The sequence below is a fragment of the Carassius gibelio genome, chromosome A23 (assembly GCF_023724105.1).
Source record: "Carassius gibelio isolate Cgi1373 ecotype wild population from Czech Republic chromosome A23, carGib1.2-hapl.c, whole genome shotgun sequence".
Taxonomy (NCBI): domain Eukaryota; kingdom Metazoa; phylum Chordata; class Actinopteri; order Cypriniformes; family Cyprinidae; genus Carassius; species Carassius gibelio.
The window spans coordinates 136554-154964 of NC_068393.1; the positions used below are offsets into that span (position 1 = coordinate 136554).

Consider the following 18411-nt stretch of genomic DNA (forward strand, 5'->3'; position numbering starts at 1 on the left):
GGTTTTAGAGAGACTGATGCGCAGCTGTTTGATTTTGCGCGCTGTGCTTAATACACTCATTCATATCATATCGTAGCCTAAGTTTTAAAGGGATACTCCATCGTGTTTTTATATTAAACTGTTTTTCCCTTACCTAAGACGAGTTGATACATACCTCTCTCGTCTCAGTGCGTGCACTCAATCGTTTTGGCGCACGGTGACACTTTGAAAGCACTCAGCTTAGCCCATTCATTCAATATGGGCCGAACAGAGAAGTTACCAAACACCTCCATGTTTTCCCTATTTAAATACAGTTACCCGCGTAGTGTAACTCGACCTAGGACGGTAACACAAAACAAAACGTTGCGCTTTTCTAAGAGTGTAAAATGGATAACTATATTGTGTGGCGGAATACCATGTCAAGTGCTTGTAAGCACTTCGTCTTGGCGCAGTAATGTCTTCACTAGAGGGATTGATTTTTCACGAGTGAAGATATTACTGCGCTTTCAGTATTTCATATTTCACACCTGCTTTCAAAGTGTCACCGCGCACCAAAGCGATTGAGTGCACGCACTGAGACGAGAGAGGTATGTATCAACTCGTCTTAGTTAAGGGAAAAACATAGTTTAATATGAAAACACGGTGGAGTATCCCTTTAAAGCATTGCCTTTTAAATATATACAATAGAACATGTATGATGTATTATTATAGGTGATATTATTCTTGCAAAGCTCTGATTTCTGAGAGATGCACAGAGAGAAAACAGAAATGCTGTGTTTGAGTTGTGCTCTTTTCACTCAAAGTTTACATTCATTCACTTTACACTCATGACTTTAGAGGTCTGTGTATAATATTGCGCTGATCCCCTGGCACACCTGTTATCTAGCAAACTCTGGACTTCGCCAGCTTCAGACGAGTATTCAGGCAGAATTATTCCTTGTCTGTTATTCATTTTTTAAGCCATTATCCATGCCATTCGGTGTACATATAAGTATGAATGTATAAAAAAATTCTTTTTATTTTTTTTTTTTTTGACCAACTTAATTTTTTTGCTTATTCTTTCAGACCCATGTTCAAGGTGCTCTCTCGGCTCCTCACCACTCAGGAAGTCATGGCCCACCGCCTGTGATGTTGCTTCATGCCCCACAACCTCCCCCTCAGCAGGGCTCTGGTCCCCAACACGGACCTCCACCCCAGCAGGGACCCCACCAGCACTTCACCTTCTTAGGACCACCACAGAGTGAGTTTCTTTGCAAACAAACAAAAAACCAAACCGGTTTCTTTTATGTTGCAGTCACGTAATTTATGAAAGCTACTAGCTTACAGAATCCCATTCAGTTGAACATTAGATTTAACTGATATCTAATATACAGATATGTGCAAATGCAATTAGCAAGATTTTATTTGTATTAATTGATTATTACATGAATTGGTATTATTACAAAGTATTAATCAGTGTTTTTCTCTGCTTCCATCAGTGCAAGTGCAGGCTCATCCTTCCCAGCAGATTCAATTCCACCCTTCTGGAAACTGACAGAGCGACTGAGACTGTACGGATCACCACAGTGTGACAGAGCGCTTCTGTGTGATCGCATGTTCACTTGTACATAATATCCACCTGAACAGATTTTGTTTTAGATACCTCTGGCAAGACTGAATGTGCTCGTTTTATTTTTTGTTATTTTTAATTTGAGTGGACAGGGACACATAGTGTCTAAAGCAGAAAGAGGGAACGAGTGAGCGTGTAAGACAAAAATGAGGGACATTTTTATAAAAAAAAATACAAAGGCCTCTCCTTTTTGTCCTCTACCCCCTTATTAAATAAGCAAATAATAAATGGTTAAAAAATGAACAAAAAAAATAAAAAACAAAAGTGCATAAAAATAAATTTTTTAACTCTCCTTATGTGTGTTGTCTTGTTTTTAATGTTTTTCTCTAAAACGTGTTGATATTTACTGCTGGCATTTACTACATTTCCTATTCATATTGTAGCACCATACACCATTTGAATTAGTTAAACTTTTATTTCCCCATTTACAAACCAATAGCTAAAAGGTTTTTGAATTTTTATGACAAAAAGCTATATATTACATGCCGGAGTTGAAGAAATTTCTGCTCATATTTAGAAGTAAAAGCCAGGATGCAGTACATTGTAAACAGCAACTGTTAATTTAAAAAAAAATAATAATAATAATAAAAACATTCTCAGGTATCGTCAGCAAATCTGTCGAAAGGATTGAGGGAGGAAGTTTTCCGAGGTGACACTGGTTCAATGCTTTCTTGGTGATGCACTTCAAAATTCAAACCCTAGTTAACTCTGGAAACTCCTCTGGCAGGCAGGATGATGCTTAGGCCTCTGACCTCATTAACTCTTTATTTGGTAAAAGGCAAATTCTAGAGAAAAGGAAAATGGAATGAGATTGTAGTATTCTACTTTTGCTTCTATTTAATGGACAATACAAAATGCATTAAGATATTCACATACAATAAAATAAGAGCACTACATAGTACCTTGATTATTGTAAATTAGGGCCTGTGTTGACATAATCCGAGCTGTCCCGGTCATCACTGCTATGACTTCCACGGGACAGACCTGTTGAGAAGGAGAAACAAAGAATAAAGACTAGTCTCTTTGTCTGAATCACTTCTACATCTGTCATAAGAGAAAGAGACTCATTTTACCTGAATTCACCTGATTTTTTTTTTTTTTTAATGAATAAAAAGTGCTACTTTTTATAATTATTGTTTGATAAATTAGAAATCATAGTACATTTTATGATTTTACTTATTTTTGTAATACGTTCTGCTATTCTTGTGTTTGTAAAACACCAGCCCTTTATTTATTTATTTTTTGGCATTTATCAAAGAGCAGCTTGCTTTATATATGTTAAGAACATATATGTATGTTTGTTGGTGAGGAGTGAAAGGCAAAGCAAGTGAAAAGGGAAAGAAAATATACTTTCACTCCTCCCCAGCAAACACACATATAAAATAAATAAATGCTATTAAACCAAAAACACTTACTTTTTTTTCTCTGGCCTGGAGAATTATTGAAATTTTCATAATCAGGGATGTCTGTAAAATCAGCATACAAAAGATAAGGTTAGGACATGCATTGTAGCGGGGCTTTGTAGTCATTATTTATTTTCAGCATGTAGTACCTGAATCTGATTCTTCCAAATACATCTCATGGTTGATTAGCTCTTCTTCCCGTGCACTGACATCGTTATTATCTACATTAATGTAGCATTCTCCTACAAAGTTAGCATCAGCATTGTCATTATAAAAAAGCAATGTATTTATAATGAAGCAAATATGAATAGATTGCTATTCTTGTTTAATCTCAGCTCTTCTACCTGAGCTCAGGGATGAAGCTCTGCTGGGTCCCAGAGACTGCGTGTTCGGGGAATCGGGAATAACAGTTCTGGAGAAAAGACATATTTTTTAGCATTTTTATATGGATAATGACTCGACTTAAGAATAAGTAGTTTAGAACAATTTGTGAAGATTCGTGTTGAGGCACACGCGCTCTTACATGTATTCACTTGTAGGCCGATTACTCTGCTCATCACCACTCTCTAGAGAAGAGTCACAAATTCAGCACTATGTTCACATGTGTTTCCTCACAAAGAGTTTACAGTTAATCCAAATTCAGCTAAGAATGTGCACGCTACTCAGAAATACAAAAATTAGTCATTTGATTTCTGACTATGATGATTGACATGAATGATGATTCCCTCCTCACCGTTTTGATTCACATAACTGGCTTGACTTCCAGCTAGGGAGACAAAAACAGAAATGCATGTTTCAGTAATAATGCTCCTTAAATTTTACTTGCATATTACCTTTTATACTAAAATGTAGCTCAAAGTGCTTCACAACTTAAAAAAAACACTACAAAATTTTTTTACAATGAAATACATTAAAAGAAAAACTGAAATTAGTTATCATATATATATATATATAAATATATATATATATATATATATATATATATATATATATATATATATATATATATATATATATATATATATATATATATATATATATATATATATATATATATATATATATATATATATATATATATATATATATATATATATATATATATATATATATATATATATATATATATATATATATATATATATATATATATTATATATATAAATATATATATTATATATATATATATATATATATATATATATATATATATATATATATATATATATATTATGTTATAAAGGTTTGAATTGTAGTAATGGAGCAATAGAGTGGTCAACACTGAGTTCTTTTCGCACTGTAATATTTGAGATATTAGATTATTATATTGTCTCACATGCAATGATGAATGTATGTTACTCACTTTCTGAGGGAGGACAGGAGCGCACCTTTGTGACAGTAATAGATGGTGAACCAAGAGAACTGAGGAAAGAGTGTTTATTAACACGCTAAAGAACAGCACAGTCTGTGTGTACAGTATATCTGTGTGTGTGCATGAACTCACTTGGAATGTTGGTAAGGTATAATTCTGGTATGGTCCATATGGGGCGCATCTGAATAATAAGAGATGAGACTATGTATTTATGTAGATATTCATATGAATTATGCAGATACAACAATGTGTGAGTTTTGTTGTGTGTCAGCAGAGGAAAATATATTTACATGTCGACACGGGATGCCGAACCACAAAACCTGATCTGTGTAAAGAGAGACAATGTTGAGCCAACAAACATGTAAAACAATGTCTTCACCTTGGAATTATAAGGTTCTATCTGCATTCTGAGCAGTTTTGAGATTTTGAGCTTTAAAGTTTTTGCATTCCATATAATGATGTGGGATATGGGGAACAAGTCTCTTTTATACATCAGTCCCAAAATCTACACAACTTCAACAAAACGTCACATAATGTAATAAGAATATGTGAATGACAATTTTGACAAAAATGGCAAATAGAAACTTTTAATTAAGGTGACAATATACATATGTAAGAATGCATATATATATATATATATATAGAGAGAGAGAGAGAGAGATATAAGTGTATATATCTGATCCTGTAAGGCACAGGCTATGTGAGATTTGATTTCTTACGCTGGGGGGTATTCTGAGTCACTGGACCTCTGATGGATGGATGCTATAAAGGAAATAAAATATAGCCAATAAACAAACTAAATCATCCCATAAGACAAAATGTGTTTTTAATATATAATGTAAACAGTGAAGCTAAATGAAATAAATGTATGAAATTTAAAATATATTTAGTTTCAACCATATAATTCAGAATGTATTTCAGAGGCAAGAAAATACATGTCAGTTTCTGTAATATAGCCTACATTTAGGCTAAATGCAAATATGGATGGAAAAGCCTATCAAGACTAGATTGTTAATGATTTAACTTTTAATAATTTAACATGTGTGAATATATTTTCTTGGACTGGACTATATGGAGGCTAAAGTATATTGATTAATACGCAAATACTTAAAATCATTAATAATTAAATTCTTTTAAAATGTGCATTTCCTCAAATTTATTTTCAAATGTATTGTTGAAAATATAAGCTACAGAAATGGCCCAAAAATACATTTATATATGTTTTTAGGAATTTGGGCTAACAGACTTAGATACTAATAACTGCTGGTCGGCTTCAACCAGCACATACATCCAATATTTCAAATATTTCAAGAATGAGTCATGCATCACCTGTCTCTCTTACTGAGCATGTGCAGAACGGCAATGTGATTAACTGGCCACAGCATTCTGCGCATGCTCAGTAAAAGACAAAAATAGGCGAATAATATTTTTATATTTTTAATTACACGGGTGTGATGTGCGGCACATCAGCAGCTGCTAAATTCAAATCTGGGATCGCTGTCTGGAGCAGAGCCAAAGACAGATGCGTTTTTACAGTCCTGCGAATTAAAACTAATCATACATGATTCTGTTGAGATTATGAATGCAAAGTCAAATCAGAGGTGTTCAGATAAGTCATCGCTGAAACACCGGTGTTTTCACTGCACGCATTGTTGACTGAATTCTGCTCTCTGGAACTAATTTTTGTGCAGATTACACTAACATTAGTTTACTTTGTCCATCGCCCGGTATAGATCAACTTAAATGATCTATAAAGGTGCAAAATGCATTTACTACACATATTTGAGAAATCCAAGTTGTTTCACTCAGCAGCCATCTTTGAAATGCCTCTTGGGCCTGCAAGTGCAGCTCCTATCTTTTTGAATTGGAAAACATTAAACTCTACAAAACTGTTCCCCAAGTTTAAGATTAAATTTCATAATTGAAATCACCAACAATCTCACAACTCTCTCATGTTGTTTTACTTTCTCAATATTGAGCTTTGCATCTTCCCCCATTTAAAACTATACAAGTGACACGTCTTTGTATGTATTTATATATGTATGTATATTGTGTGCGTGTGGGTGTGTGTGTGTGTGTGTGATATATATATATACACATACAAAGACAAATAAGGACAAAAAACAGGCTGATCTATAGCATATTAAATGGTGGTAGCCTTTTTCACACTCAAACAAGTATTTAACGTGTTGTTGAAAATCAACTTATTTTGGCCCTTTTGGCCTTCCATAACCACATATTCCATAGATCGAATCATGTTGCATGCACTAATAAAAGCCTGACCGTGTGTTTGTTGAATTTATCCCTCTGAGAAATTAATTGACCCATTAAAACTGGCATTAAATTCCAGTTCTAATATCAATATGTAGGCTAATAGAAGAATAATGTAGCTATACGAACTGCATATGGCAAATATTTTATAATTCCTGAAATAATTGTTTTCTTCAATTGTTTGCTTCTATGACTGGGTATTTAAAACCGTAATTAAATGATTCGGAGTGAAAACTCACTCGTAAAGTAAGGTCAGGGACTCAGGGGTTCGAGCATTCTGACATGAAAGATGAATCGCGCGCATGATTGGACAAAGTGAAGCTTCGTTTGTCATTTGTGACATGATTTTCTACGCTAGCACAAGCCTCACACCGAGGCGTCGTCTGATGTCTTTACTTATTCTCGACACAAGTCTCGGTTCAAATGTCACATCACTGTCGGCTGTAGTGCGTCATGTGTTGAACAGAAAGATGGTTAGAACAGCTCGACTACACAAAACACCTTCTTTAGCTCGTGTATAAATGTTCGTGTTGAATCGTGTAACGTTACATCATACAACTCTTTCACAGGGTTAGTGTTATAGTGGTTCTAAGCCATGTTGTACGGTGAGTTTTACATACATTTGAACTGAAGTATACCACAAACATCCTTTTAAGCATAAAGCTTTGATTAGACAAAAAAATATTGTTATTACACATAAGACTTGGGAGGTCTTACTTGGTTGTTTATGTCCCCAACAGTATGTACAAAGACTGGTTACAAGGATGATTGACAGGAGGAAAGCCCCGCCCACCAACGACAGCAGCGTAGTGGAGTCCATAACTGAGAAGACGATGCGAGAACATTGATTTATATGACATTATCTGGCCATAGCAGAGAGCAACATCATTCTTCTGATTCAGTGGTTTTAGGTTAGTGTGACTGTGACTAAACCAGAGAAATGTTTCCATGCGCTCATTTTGCATAAATGAAGCCGCATATGAAAGGTCAGATGAACTCATTTCATTTGGTTTTGTACCTGTTTTAACTATACAGCTGAAAAGACATCAACTTATCATTTTGTTTCTTAATTTTAGCAATAAGTACTGGTCTCTAAAGTCATTAAGATATCTAATCATTTAATACACTGTTCTTAAAAGCGAAGAGCTGCTCTGATCTCCACCATGGACATTTAGTTCTCTTAACTATCTTGCATCTTTGTGGGTTGTTTTCTTGCAGAACTTGGTGTTGATGACAAGTTTGTCTAATAGTCCTTTGTACGTGTATCATCTTGTTTTCCAGTAAAAGCATCTTAACATCTATAAAATAGGATACATTTAAACGAGAAGCCAGAGAAGTGATGTATGAGGACTTGTTTTTAGAGAATACATATTGAATATAAATGTGTTTCTTCAGCTATAACAATTTTAATTCCAAATAATCTTTATTCACAGTTTCAGAAAATAAACTCTCTCACTATTTTAATTGGTCTATTAAAAATGTCAAGAAGTTCATATACTAAATTCTTACAGAGGCATTACATCACAAATTATCTATTGCGTTAGATTTTGTTTTGCGGTGAAATTGCATTTAAAATATTTTTTGTAATAAAATGATGTACTCCCGTGCTAAGGATAATTTCTTAGCTTGCATTTTGGGCACACAATGAAATATTTTCACACTTCGCAAAATTCTACAAAATGTACAGCTCAACTGGAAATAATATATCATTTAAATATTTGAATAACATGCTATTTACTTTGATTTCTCTTTATTCACACATCATGTCTAATTTTACAACAAAAAAACCCTCCTTTGTTTATATTATTAAAGATTTAAATAAGTAATTTTCAAATTTTGATGATGTATTTTCATGTATTAAAATGTAAAGTTTGTGTTTGGACATGGCAAAAAAAAAAAAAAATTTAAAAAGCAAGAAATGTAAATTTTGAAAGTATGATTAAAAAAAAAACTTTTCAAGAACATTTTAATGTGACAAAGCAAAACATAAATAATAAATTTCATGAAAAAAAGCATACAAATGTAGTGCTCACTAGTTTTATTACAAATCCGGGACATAAAAGCATTTAAGCTGAAGAAACAGCCTTAAGTGTGTATTTTATCTGATTTTTAGACCATTTTAAATATATAAATACCTTTTTTCTAATAGTAATTTTGCAATACATTATTTATTTGCTTTATAAACACCATCTTCTAATTTGAACACTTAAGTATAACACTCAAACGATAAAATAAACTCCTGATTACTCCAGCATGGATCACATTGTGCATTTTAACGGATACAAAAAAACTCTTCTCTGTAACATTTTAAAAAATCTCTCGAGTGGCCGAAACTTTTCAGTTAAAATGTTTTGCCAGTTTTAATTAGGCAAATTCTCAATCTGCGAAATTTCACTCAGCATCACCTGCCATGCAAGTTTTTACACATCTCTATATATGTGAGCGTGTGGCTGTCTGTGGTTATATTGAGTGCCAGGAAACGGATTTCCTGTATTTTGCAGCGAAAAAACGATGCATTATGAAAGGTTTGGTCCTCACTCTAATCCCAGAGCTGTCAAGTTTTAGAGAACTAATAACCTGAACCCAAAACACAGGGCAAATGGCAGCCTTACCTACATTTTCTTAATCTAAGTACAGGCAAAGTTGCCTTGAGCTACAAACATTAATCTGATAGACATTTCATAGACGCTCATGAACTCTTCAATATTATAGTGCACTTTATCATGCACTTTTATTATTCTAAATCCAACAAAATATGACTCATTTATATGCATAAAATGATTCACATAAGTAATATGGTTGTTCAGAAGTAAAAAAACTCAAAGCGTGCATGTTAATGTAATTGGCTTGACGAAGGACAGTGAATGTGATAATGAGGGTTTTTTTGCGGTTGAAGAACTCTTGACCCTATGATTGTTATCCAACTACAGCCACATTACAAACCAGCATTTAGAGCAAATTAGTAAGTAAATAAATCTATTTGGCGAAACATTATGTTTGATGACTTGCATAGGCAATGTGTTTTGAAACATTTACTGTCTTAATATAAAGTGATCACCCAGAACTGAAGAAGATTAATAATTCTGATAAATTTTCATGGCAATTTGAAACATTTTGTCAATCAAGTTTGGTGCTAAATGGCATGTTACATATACAGAAGAAACACAAGGTCATCTGCACTGATTGAAACTGACGGATCATATATTGTAGGATTTCTTCACAGTTTGTAGAAACAAGATTTGTAGAAAAAAGGTTGATTAGCAAAAAAACAAAAAACAGTATGAATGAGTTTTACTGTATTCCAACTCGAGCTCTTTGTATCATAGCACAGAAAACCTTCTCCACAAAACGATGAACCAGTTTTACTTGAAGAGAAAATAAAGTAAAAAGCTTACCAGTATCAGTAGCAGCAATCAGGTCAATCATGAAACCACACGTTCTGCTCAGCAGAAACCTGCAATTAAACTGCCGACCAGTTCACACTCACACACTCACACACACAAACTGCAGTTTGTAGAAATCACACCTAGCTCACAGCTCACACTGAAGGTGCCACCATTTTCCTCCCTCACAGCTCACTCCTTGTTCCTCAATTTCTTCCCTTTAGTTCACTTCCCAACCCAAATTTAAGCAATCCCAGTAGTCAGTTGCTTAATGCCAGTTGCTCATATCTGCTGAAGTTATTTCCTTGAGTTTTGTTATTTCATATGAGCTGCTGAGGTGTGTCCTGATCTACTGGGCCTTTGCCGCAAAGAACTTCGCGTTTAGGTTTCTTTCCTCGCTGCACTTGCTCTCTGCCTCCTCATAGGCTCACCACAGTTAGCATCTTTTTTTCTCTTTTCATCTTTGTAACTGGCTGCGCTCTTGCTCATTTCACCTCCCTCCTCGTCTCATCTCTTATATCTGAAGGTTTGGTTTCTTGCCTGGTTTTCTGCCGCCATGCAGATTTTGTGCATTTTTTTCGTCATTTGTCAGACGTTAGACTCTGAAGATAAAGTCGTTAAGACATTAAACCTTATAGAGTTAGAAAAGCATTATGTTCTCTTTTCAAATTGATTTAGTAGGGTGAGAAACTGACATTTGAACAGTTTTGTGGTGTCCCATTGCTAGATATACTGTCAAATAATAATTGGTCATTTAAATAATAATAATAACAATCAACAAATGAGTTATAGTTCATGCTATATAATGTTCGTAAATAAAGTGTCACATAACATAGATGCTTCCCTGCAGTTTAACAAGAGAAAGAGAGTAAAATAAAATAATTTATGTATGAATGTTTTCTGATTCAAACTGTGTTGCTTCGTTATGGCGGAGAGTGAGTCATAATTTCTCAATCTTGCCTCCCACTCTTGTGGCATTTTGTGGTGTTCTTGTAACCTACACAAACAAACTACAGGAATGACATATTGCAGGTTCATTGTATTCCCACAAGCACAACATCATCCACCGAATGTTCCACTGCAATGACAACGCGTGCTTCGTTTCAGACTTCAGTGTTCACAATTCATTCACGAGGCTAATTTTCACAGCAAATTTACCAAACAGACCTGCATCTCTAGATCCCACCTACAAACAGGAAACCACAGCAACTGAAAAAACCTTGATCATCGTTCTTGCCACTGCAAAGAGAGAGAGAGAGAACGCAAACTTGCAAGAGACAGTGAGAAAGATGAAGATAAAGCAGAAATAAAATACTCGCCATTATTTCAATGTGCTTTAAGAAGAAATGAGAACCGATTTAAAACAACTTTAACACAAGAAAACTGATTAAAGACAACTTGGATTAGATTTCTCATTAAATTTTTTTTTTTTTAAAGGTTACAAAACAAGATTAGCAAGCAATATTTTGCTAATTATTCCAAAAGAATAGCCTGGTAATTTAATTTAATTTATGCATTTAGCAGACACTTTTATCCAGTGCATTAAAGCTATCAATTTTTACCTATCATGTGTTCCCGGAGAATCAAACCCCCAGCCTTGCGCATGATAGCGCAGTGCTCTACCAATTGAGCTACAGGAACACTGTAGCTTTGGTAAACATCCAAAGCAGAGGGAAGCTGACTTCATTAAAGAAATGTAAAAAAAAAAAAAAAAAAAGTTAAAAGGGCAGATTAAGACGAGCCACAAACCAGACCCTTGCTACATGTAAAAAAAAAAAAAAAAAAGAAAAAATAGAAAAAAAAAATCTGCTTATAAAACATATAATCAAGTTAATATCTGAATCAGGCTACAGTAGCATTAGTGTTTGTTTTTGGTGTGAAAGACCCCAGAAGCTCAAATGTTAGCATAGAAGAAAAGACTTTAGTTTGCAAAAGCAGATCACATACAGAATTCAGTCCGACTCTGCTAGTTCTTAGTCACAGTCCTGCGTCGATGAAAACAAATGCAACAATTCCGAAAGTACCTTTGTTTTAGTTAACTGACTTAAGAACCTATAGTCTGCCAAATCAATCGAGATCCCCTTCAATAAAAACATCTAAAATATAATTTACATGAATCCTAAAACACATCTTCAGGCGTTTCAATAAAAGGTAATGAAATGTTCCCAACATATACCCGCTTTGCTTTTTTTTTTTCCAGGACTACCAGGTAAGATGTTAATGATATTTTTTTTAGTGCAAAATGTTCCCAAATCAATAACGGTGTTAAGGATATAAACAAAAACATAAGCACAATAAATTACTATAAAACTCCTTATTGTGGAGATAGTCCAATCAGTGTTTGCTGCTCCAGGACTGGCTCTAGCTGCCTGCTCCAATCAGAGTGCTGTTCCCCGTGATGAGAACCATCCAAATCCTTGTGCCATCTCAAATTAAAACACTTGACACTGAGACTTTAGTGGACCTCCCTCTCTTTGGAACAATAATTGGTGCATCATCTGAAAAATAAAAAAAGACATGTCATTATGTTATATTTCCAAACCATCTATAAAGACTATAGTGAGTGAGAATCAAACATGAAGAATTAGCCAAACCCACAAATGGAAATGATGACTTATAACAATTAGTCAGCCTTTTGTTTAATGAAGAGACTGAAAGGAATATTTACAGATTCGTTAAAAAACATGTTTACAGTAATGCACTTGTGACAGCAAGCCACAAAATACCATTGCTAGACCCTGAGGCTGTATTCAACCAGCAGTATTACTTTCAAAATGCCTTCTTAAAAGCAGGAATTATTAGTGGCAATTAAAACCAATCCATCGTAAAATACACAGAATAGAACAAACTTATATATATATATATATATATATATATATATATATATATATATATACACACATACATATATAGACAATTTATTGAAATAAATATCTAAAAATATAAATATTAAATAAAAACCTTAAGTTTAAGAAATGTTGTCCTTGACAGGTGCATAAATTACTAAAACTTTTACTAAATATAAATACTAAAATAAACTATCAAACATAAATGGGACTTCCAAGGTTGTCATGAAATATGGATGACCTCTAATCTAAGACAAGACTGTGATGTCATCAGTGATGTCACGCACCAGAGGGGATGTAGTTCTCCGCCAGATGTCGGTCTTTTTCAATGAAGAGGGCCGTGGCGAGGAAGAAAGCTCCACCCACCACAGCCACGAAGGAACACAGCAGGAGTGACATCTGAAGTGAACGAAAGTCCCACATGTATGAATCCGACTTCTTTATTGAGTCCGACACCTTACGAGAAAAAAAAAAAAAACACTTTAAAAAGAACTTAGAAAGAATTTTTCTGTGCAACTGTGTGACTGACGTACCACTCCTATGAGGTAAGGGCTGATAGCGTCACCCAGCAAGTGTGAGAGGACAATCTGAAACGCTTCCGCCGTGGAGCGCCGTGTGGGGATCACAACATACTGAGAGAAGAACGAAATGAGAACCATAAAGAAAGAGAAATCATGTTGTTCCAAACACATATTTCATTAGAACCTGAAAGAGGACATTTTTAAAGCATTGCAAAAACGTAACTTTTTAACAACACAGAAAGTGTTGAAATTAAATTCATTAAACAATTCATTTTGTGATTCTGTTAGATTTTGATTTGTAAAAAAACAAAAACAAAATCTTGTCCTATTTAGAGTTCGACAATCTGTGGACACTAAACACTACGTCCTTGAATGGCAATAACTGTACAACACTCTTCAAACAATTCTATTCGATTTAAGATAAAACCATCTTTACATTGTTCTTTTTAATTGGTAGTGAAAAAATGGGATGAAATGGGAGGAAGGGAAACTCACCAGTAGGATATCCGCAACAACAGCCCAGTTCATAGACAGGAATGTTTCACCCAGGAAAATAAAGATCTGATGGCAACACAAAATGGTTAACCAGCATAAAAGTGCTCTACATTCAACACTAAAGGTCAATATTGCATTGAAAACGCTTTCTGGGAAAAAAAAAATACTTTTTTGGATAAAACAGGGTCAAAGGTGAAGTCAAATGAGTGACTTACATATGTGGCCACAGTGCTAGCCTGAGCAAACATGATGGACAGATAGAGAAAGGGAGCAGCGAGGAGGAGTCCTGCAGCACACACTAATGGATCGGCTCGAGGGGTCCTGGTCCTCAGCTTCTTGCTCGCCTGCACTCCACCTGCTACTCCCAAGATGCCTGACACAACTGTGATGATGCCAAAAATCACACTGCGGGGCGAAAGATATTAGAAGAACATTGTTAGTGCATGTCTTAACGGAACAATATTTACAATACAGCATGTACAAGTGCACTGGTATGTATTGAGAGAGTGAGGTGGTGTGTATGAGGGGCTGACACCTGTCAGAGTTGTCACAGGGGGCTTTGAAACATGGCTGCTTCTCTCCAGTGAAGACACCCGCTCTGAATAAAAAGGCAGGGGCCCACAGGGCTAGTGATCCTGTCACAAAGGCCACAGTCGTGAAGCCCAACGTGGACAGAAAAAAACTTGGACTGCAACAGAAACGAAGAGGGAAATAGAGAGACATTTAGTTCAGAAAAGAAACAATCAGCTATTGGAAATAATTACACAACAAATAGCTCAAGAACTATATACTTCTGACTTCTTGCTATATTACACTACAGGTCAAAAGTCTGCAATAATTAAGATTATTAAATTGTTTTGATAGAAGTCTTATGACCATCAAGGCTAAATTCTTTTATCCAATATATAATAAAAAAAAGTAATATTGTGAAATATTAACATTTAAAAGAACTTATCTATTTGAATATACTATAAATCTAATTTATTGCTGTGGTTGCAAAATTTTCAGCATACTCAAGTCTTCAGTTTCACATGATCCTTGAGAAATCATTCTAATTTGCTGATTTGCTGCTCAAGAAACATTTCTTATTATCAATGTTGAAAACAGTTTTGCTGCATAATATTTGTAAGGAAATTGTGATACACTACCGCTCAATTTCATGTTTTAACATTGATGATAATTATTAATAATAATTGAGCACCAATAACTGATAATAATAACTAAGTAGCAAATCATCATATCAGAATGATTTCTGAAAGACCATGTGACAAAGAAGACTGAAGAAAAGGCTGCTGACAATTCAGCTTTGCATCACAGGAATATTTTAAAATATAATATAGAAAAATGGCATTTGAAATTGCAATATTTCACAATGTTATCAATTAAATACAGCCTTGGTGACCATAAGAGACTTTTTTTTAAAATATGTTAATGATACCAAACTTTTGACTGGTACTATACACACACACACACACACACACACACACACACACTTTTTATATGACCCTATTGACTTCCTATGCAAAAACTTGCTGAAACATTACTGAAAAATATATTTCTTTAACAGCAGTCACAAAGAGCAGTGGTTATTACCCTTATATCTTTAAAAAAAATCACTTATCATTGTGAGTGATTAGATACTTTATCATTTCCTTGATCATATCAGATAGAGGCTGCAGTCACCATTAATTTCCTGTTAACTGAAGAAAAAACCCTCCACCCTCAATCCAGCAGCATGATCAGATATAGAACATTTCCTTGCATAAAATCTAAGGCAAAACATGCGCTATATTTATCTACTTCGGGTCCTGATTAGGCGACGACCAGCACATGAACTGTTGTGCTGCTTATCTTTACTTTAGCAAAAAAACAAAAAAAAAAATAGTAAAATAGTAAAAGGGCCTCTTCCCACACTCAAAACTAGTCGTCTGTTGAAGAGAGTCTTAAATGATGTCTGGTGGGACTTGGTCCTGTTCCACTTCACATATGCTGAGTGAAAGGGGAGATTTATAATGACAGGACACTTATTTATGACACTTTATTCACCAGGGAGAACACCTCGTTCCGCGCGTCATACGTCATTATGCTATTTCTACGTCACTGCGGATGCACAGTCCTTTCCATTATTTACATGTCCTCTCGCTCGGATTACAAAAGGGATAAACCAACCTTTACAATCCAATCGGAATTTTTGTCGGATCGAGCCAATTCAATCCGATTGACGTGTTTACATGTGCCATTTTTATTCTGATTGTGCTTCTAGTCCTATTACGATCGGTTTAGAAAGGTCCATGTAAATGCAGCTACTGACTCACTTCCTGCAGAGTGCTTTGATGTCCGTCATCCAGCTGGTTCTGTGCAGCGTGTGCTCTGGACGAGCTTCGATCGCACCACGCTTCGGTTCCTGAACTACCAAAAACAAGAGGATCACTGCCAGCAGCCCCAGACCAGGGGTCACCTACAAAAACACGCAGAGAGCAAATTAAAGTGAGAATAAGAGTGAGGACACTACAGAGAATTGTTATTATATTTAAACTCCAAATGAGATTAAAGCAATAAGCATGTGTCATGCAATCCACCCAGAGACAGATAAACAGAGAGGTTTGGTGCTGCAAACGTACCCGAAGAGCCCAGTGCCAATCACTAGCCACCTCATTCACCTTTGAGCCCACGATATAACCCAGACCACTGAGGAAAGAAAGCCCAGTAGATCTGAATGAAAATCTGCAGCAGGCCTGGTCCAGCTTATGCTGTCCATTTAATACAGTCAGCTCTTTAAAATCATGTTTTAGGGGCACAAACTAATGTTCAAAACAAATTTTTTCATTTACATGAGAGTAAAGAAATGACAATGTGCTATCTATTAACAAGGCTGTAAGTACATTTTGGAAATGTATTGTCAAATAATCAATATATGAATCTATTTAATTATTCTCATAAATGTTAAATATCCAAGGACTAGTTCTTTCGCAGAAGTGCTTAACTATAGCAGCCTGAAAACATATAAATGCAGCTTTGTTCGGTGTGGAGAAACCGTAACTGCATGCGGCAGAGTGTGAGAATGTAACCATTCAGTGAATGTGCACAGAGCTTAAGTGTGAATATATCCTAAACACCAGGATTTCCATTGAGTGTATGTTTGTGCATTGTCCCACCTGCCCACTGGGATCGCAAAGTAGAAAATGGAGAGCATGTTGGTCCTCATCTCCTTGACAAACAGGTCAGCGATGATGGTGGGAGCAATGGTGGAGTAACTGGCCTCCCCAACACCCACCAGCCCTCGCGTCAACAACAACGCCCAGAAATTCTGAGAGAAGATTTATCCTATTAGTTTTATTCTCCGAATAACACCGTTCAGTATAGAAGACATCGTATCAGAGACTAAAAGCATGAAAGAAATGAAGAAAGTACTGTATGCATTTGCAAAGTCTGAAAGGTTTCACGTTGGACTTACTTCTTTGCCAATGAAGGAGCTGGCTAATGTCACTAGGGACCAGAAAAAAATTCCCACACACATGATGTACTTCCTGTTATACCTGTCGCCCAGGTATCCAAACACAGGAGCCAAGATCATGTAACTGCAGATGAAGACTAAAAAGGAATAAAGAATCAAAGAGAGTGAAATGTTAATAAATAATTATAATGATGATAAAACGGATCACAGATGGTAAGAATCCACTTGCCTGTCTGAAGTAGTCCTGATTTTCCATCGCTCATGCTGAAGAACTTCTCAATGTCTGGAAGTACACCTGTAAGACAGGAAGTTCACTCTTATCATGATTTATTAAACGACCAGTTAAAATACCATTGCACATTATACGTTTTGCAGAATAAAACAATAATGAAGTCTTTCTATAGATATTTATAAATTAATTTTTGGAACAACAAATATCTTTGCTTTCAACAAGGTCTTTACTACCGATGGAAAAAATATGTTTATATGTTTAAGATTACTGTAAACTAAAACTATTCAAAATAATTTCCCTTAATTTAAATAAAGTGAAATAAAAAAAATTGGTAGCTGAACTTAATTGTAAAATATACGAATTAAAAACGTTGCAATGGCAATTAACTGAAATAAATATGAAGTTTAATTTATAAAATGACAAAGTATATAAAAAACAACTAAAATTCAAATGGAAATATAAAAAAGTAAGCGGATTTAATTTTTTTGATAAACAATAGTATATAAATAATACTAAAATAACACGCCATCAGACAACAATACCTGAACCTAATATTATTGTATTGTTTGAATTCAAGATGGGATTTAAAAGGCTTCTGATTCAAAAAGAAAAAAAGTAAATCATTTTATTATATCAAATTACTGTCATGTTGTGTATCTTTGTCTTGCGCATTTGATCTGGATTAAAAGGGACCCAGCATTGTATAGCAGCACTGATGTGCTGAAATCTACTAGTGCTGGTTACCTGCCACAGTGAATCTGTCCATATAGTTCAGTAGATTGATGTAGCAGAGTACAACCACGGTCACTTTAGCTCTTCTATCAGACACTCCGCTGGCAGACTCCT

General features: G+C 34.9%; 2 protein-coding genes and 1 long non-coding RNA gene across 3 annotated transcripts; 1 reads left to right on the plus strand and 2 right to left on the minus strand.

Annotated features, from left to right (window-relative positions):
- Positions 1-57: 57 nt before the first annotated feature.
- On the plus strand, positions 58-1880 carry LOC127944555 (uncharacterized). Its single transcript, XR_008150381.1, has 2 exons — positions 58-1219; positions 1458-1880. It is a non-coding gene; the product is annotated as an uncharacterized LOC127944555 (long non-coding RNA).
- A 103-nt stretch (positions 1881-1983) lies between these two features.
- LOC127944554 (uncharacterized) lies at positions 1984-11269 on the minus strand. The gene is made up of 13 exons (XM_052540573.1): positions 10030-11269; positions 7352-7456; positions 5083-5125; positions 4654-4688; positions 4496-4544; positions 4355-4413; positions 3725-3757; positions 3515-3557; positions 3336-3403; positions 3141-3233; positions 3004-3054; positions 2491-2572; positions 1984-2373 (listed from the first exon to the last, which is right to left on the minus strand). Exons 1-12 carry the CDS (start codon positions 10058-10060, stop codon positions 2496-2498), a joined length of 687 nt encoding a protein of 228 aa, XP_052396533.1. The 5' UTR covers positions 10061-11269; the 3' UTR covers positions 1984-2373; positions 2491-2495.
- Positions 11270-11918: 649 nt separating this feature from the next.
- On the minus strand, positions 11919-18405 carry LOC127944553 (protein spinster homolog 1). Its single transcript, XM_052540572.1, has 12 exons — positions 18310-18405; positions 17563-17628; positions 17334-17470; positions 17035-17186; positions 16501-16567; positions 16195-16337; positions 14415-14567; positions 14095-14284; positions 13880-13945; positions 13397-13495; positions 13151-13319; positions 11919-12515 (listed from the first exon to the last, which is right to left on the minus strand). The coding sequence occupies exons 1-12, from the start codon at positions 18329-18331 to the stop codon at positions 12445-12447; spliced, it is 1335 nt and encodes a 444-aa protein (XP_052396532.1). The 5' UTR covers positions 18332-18405; the 3' UTR covers positions 11919-12444.
- Positions 18406-18411: the final 6 nt, after the last annotated feature.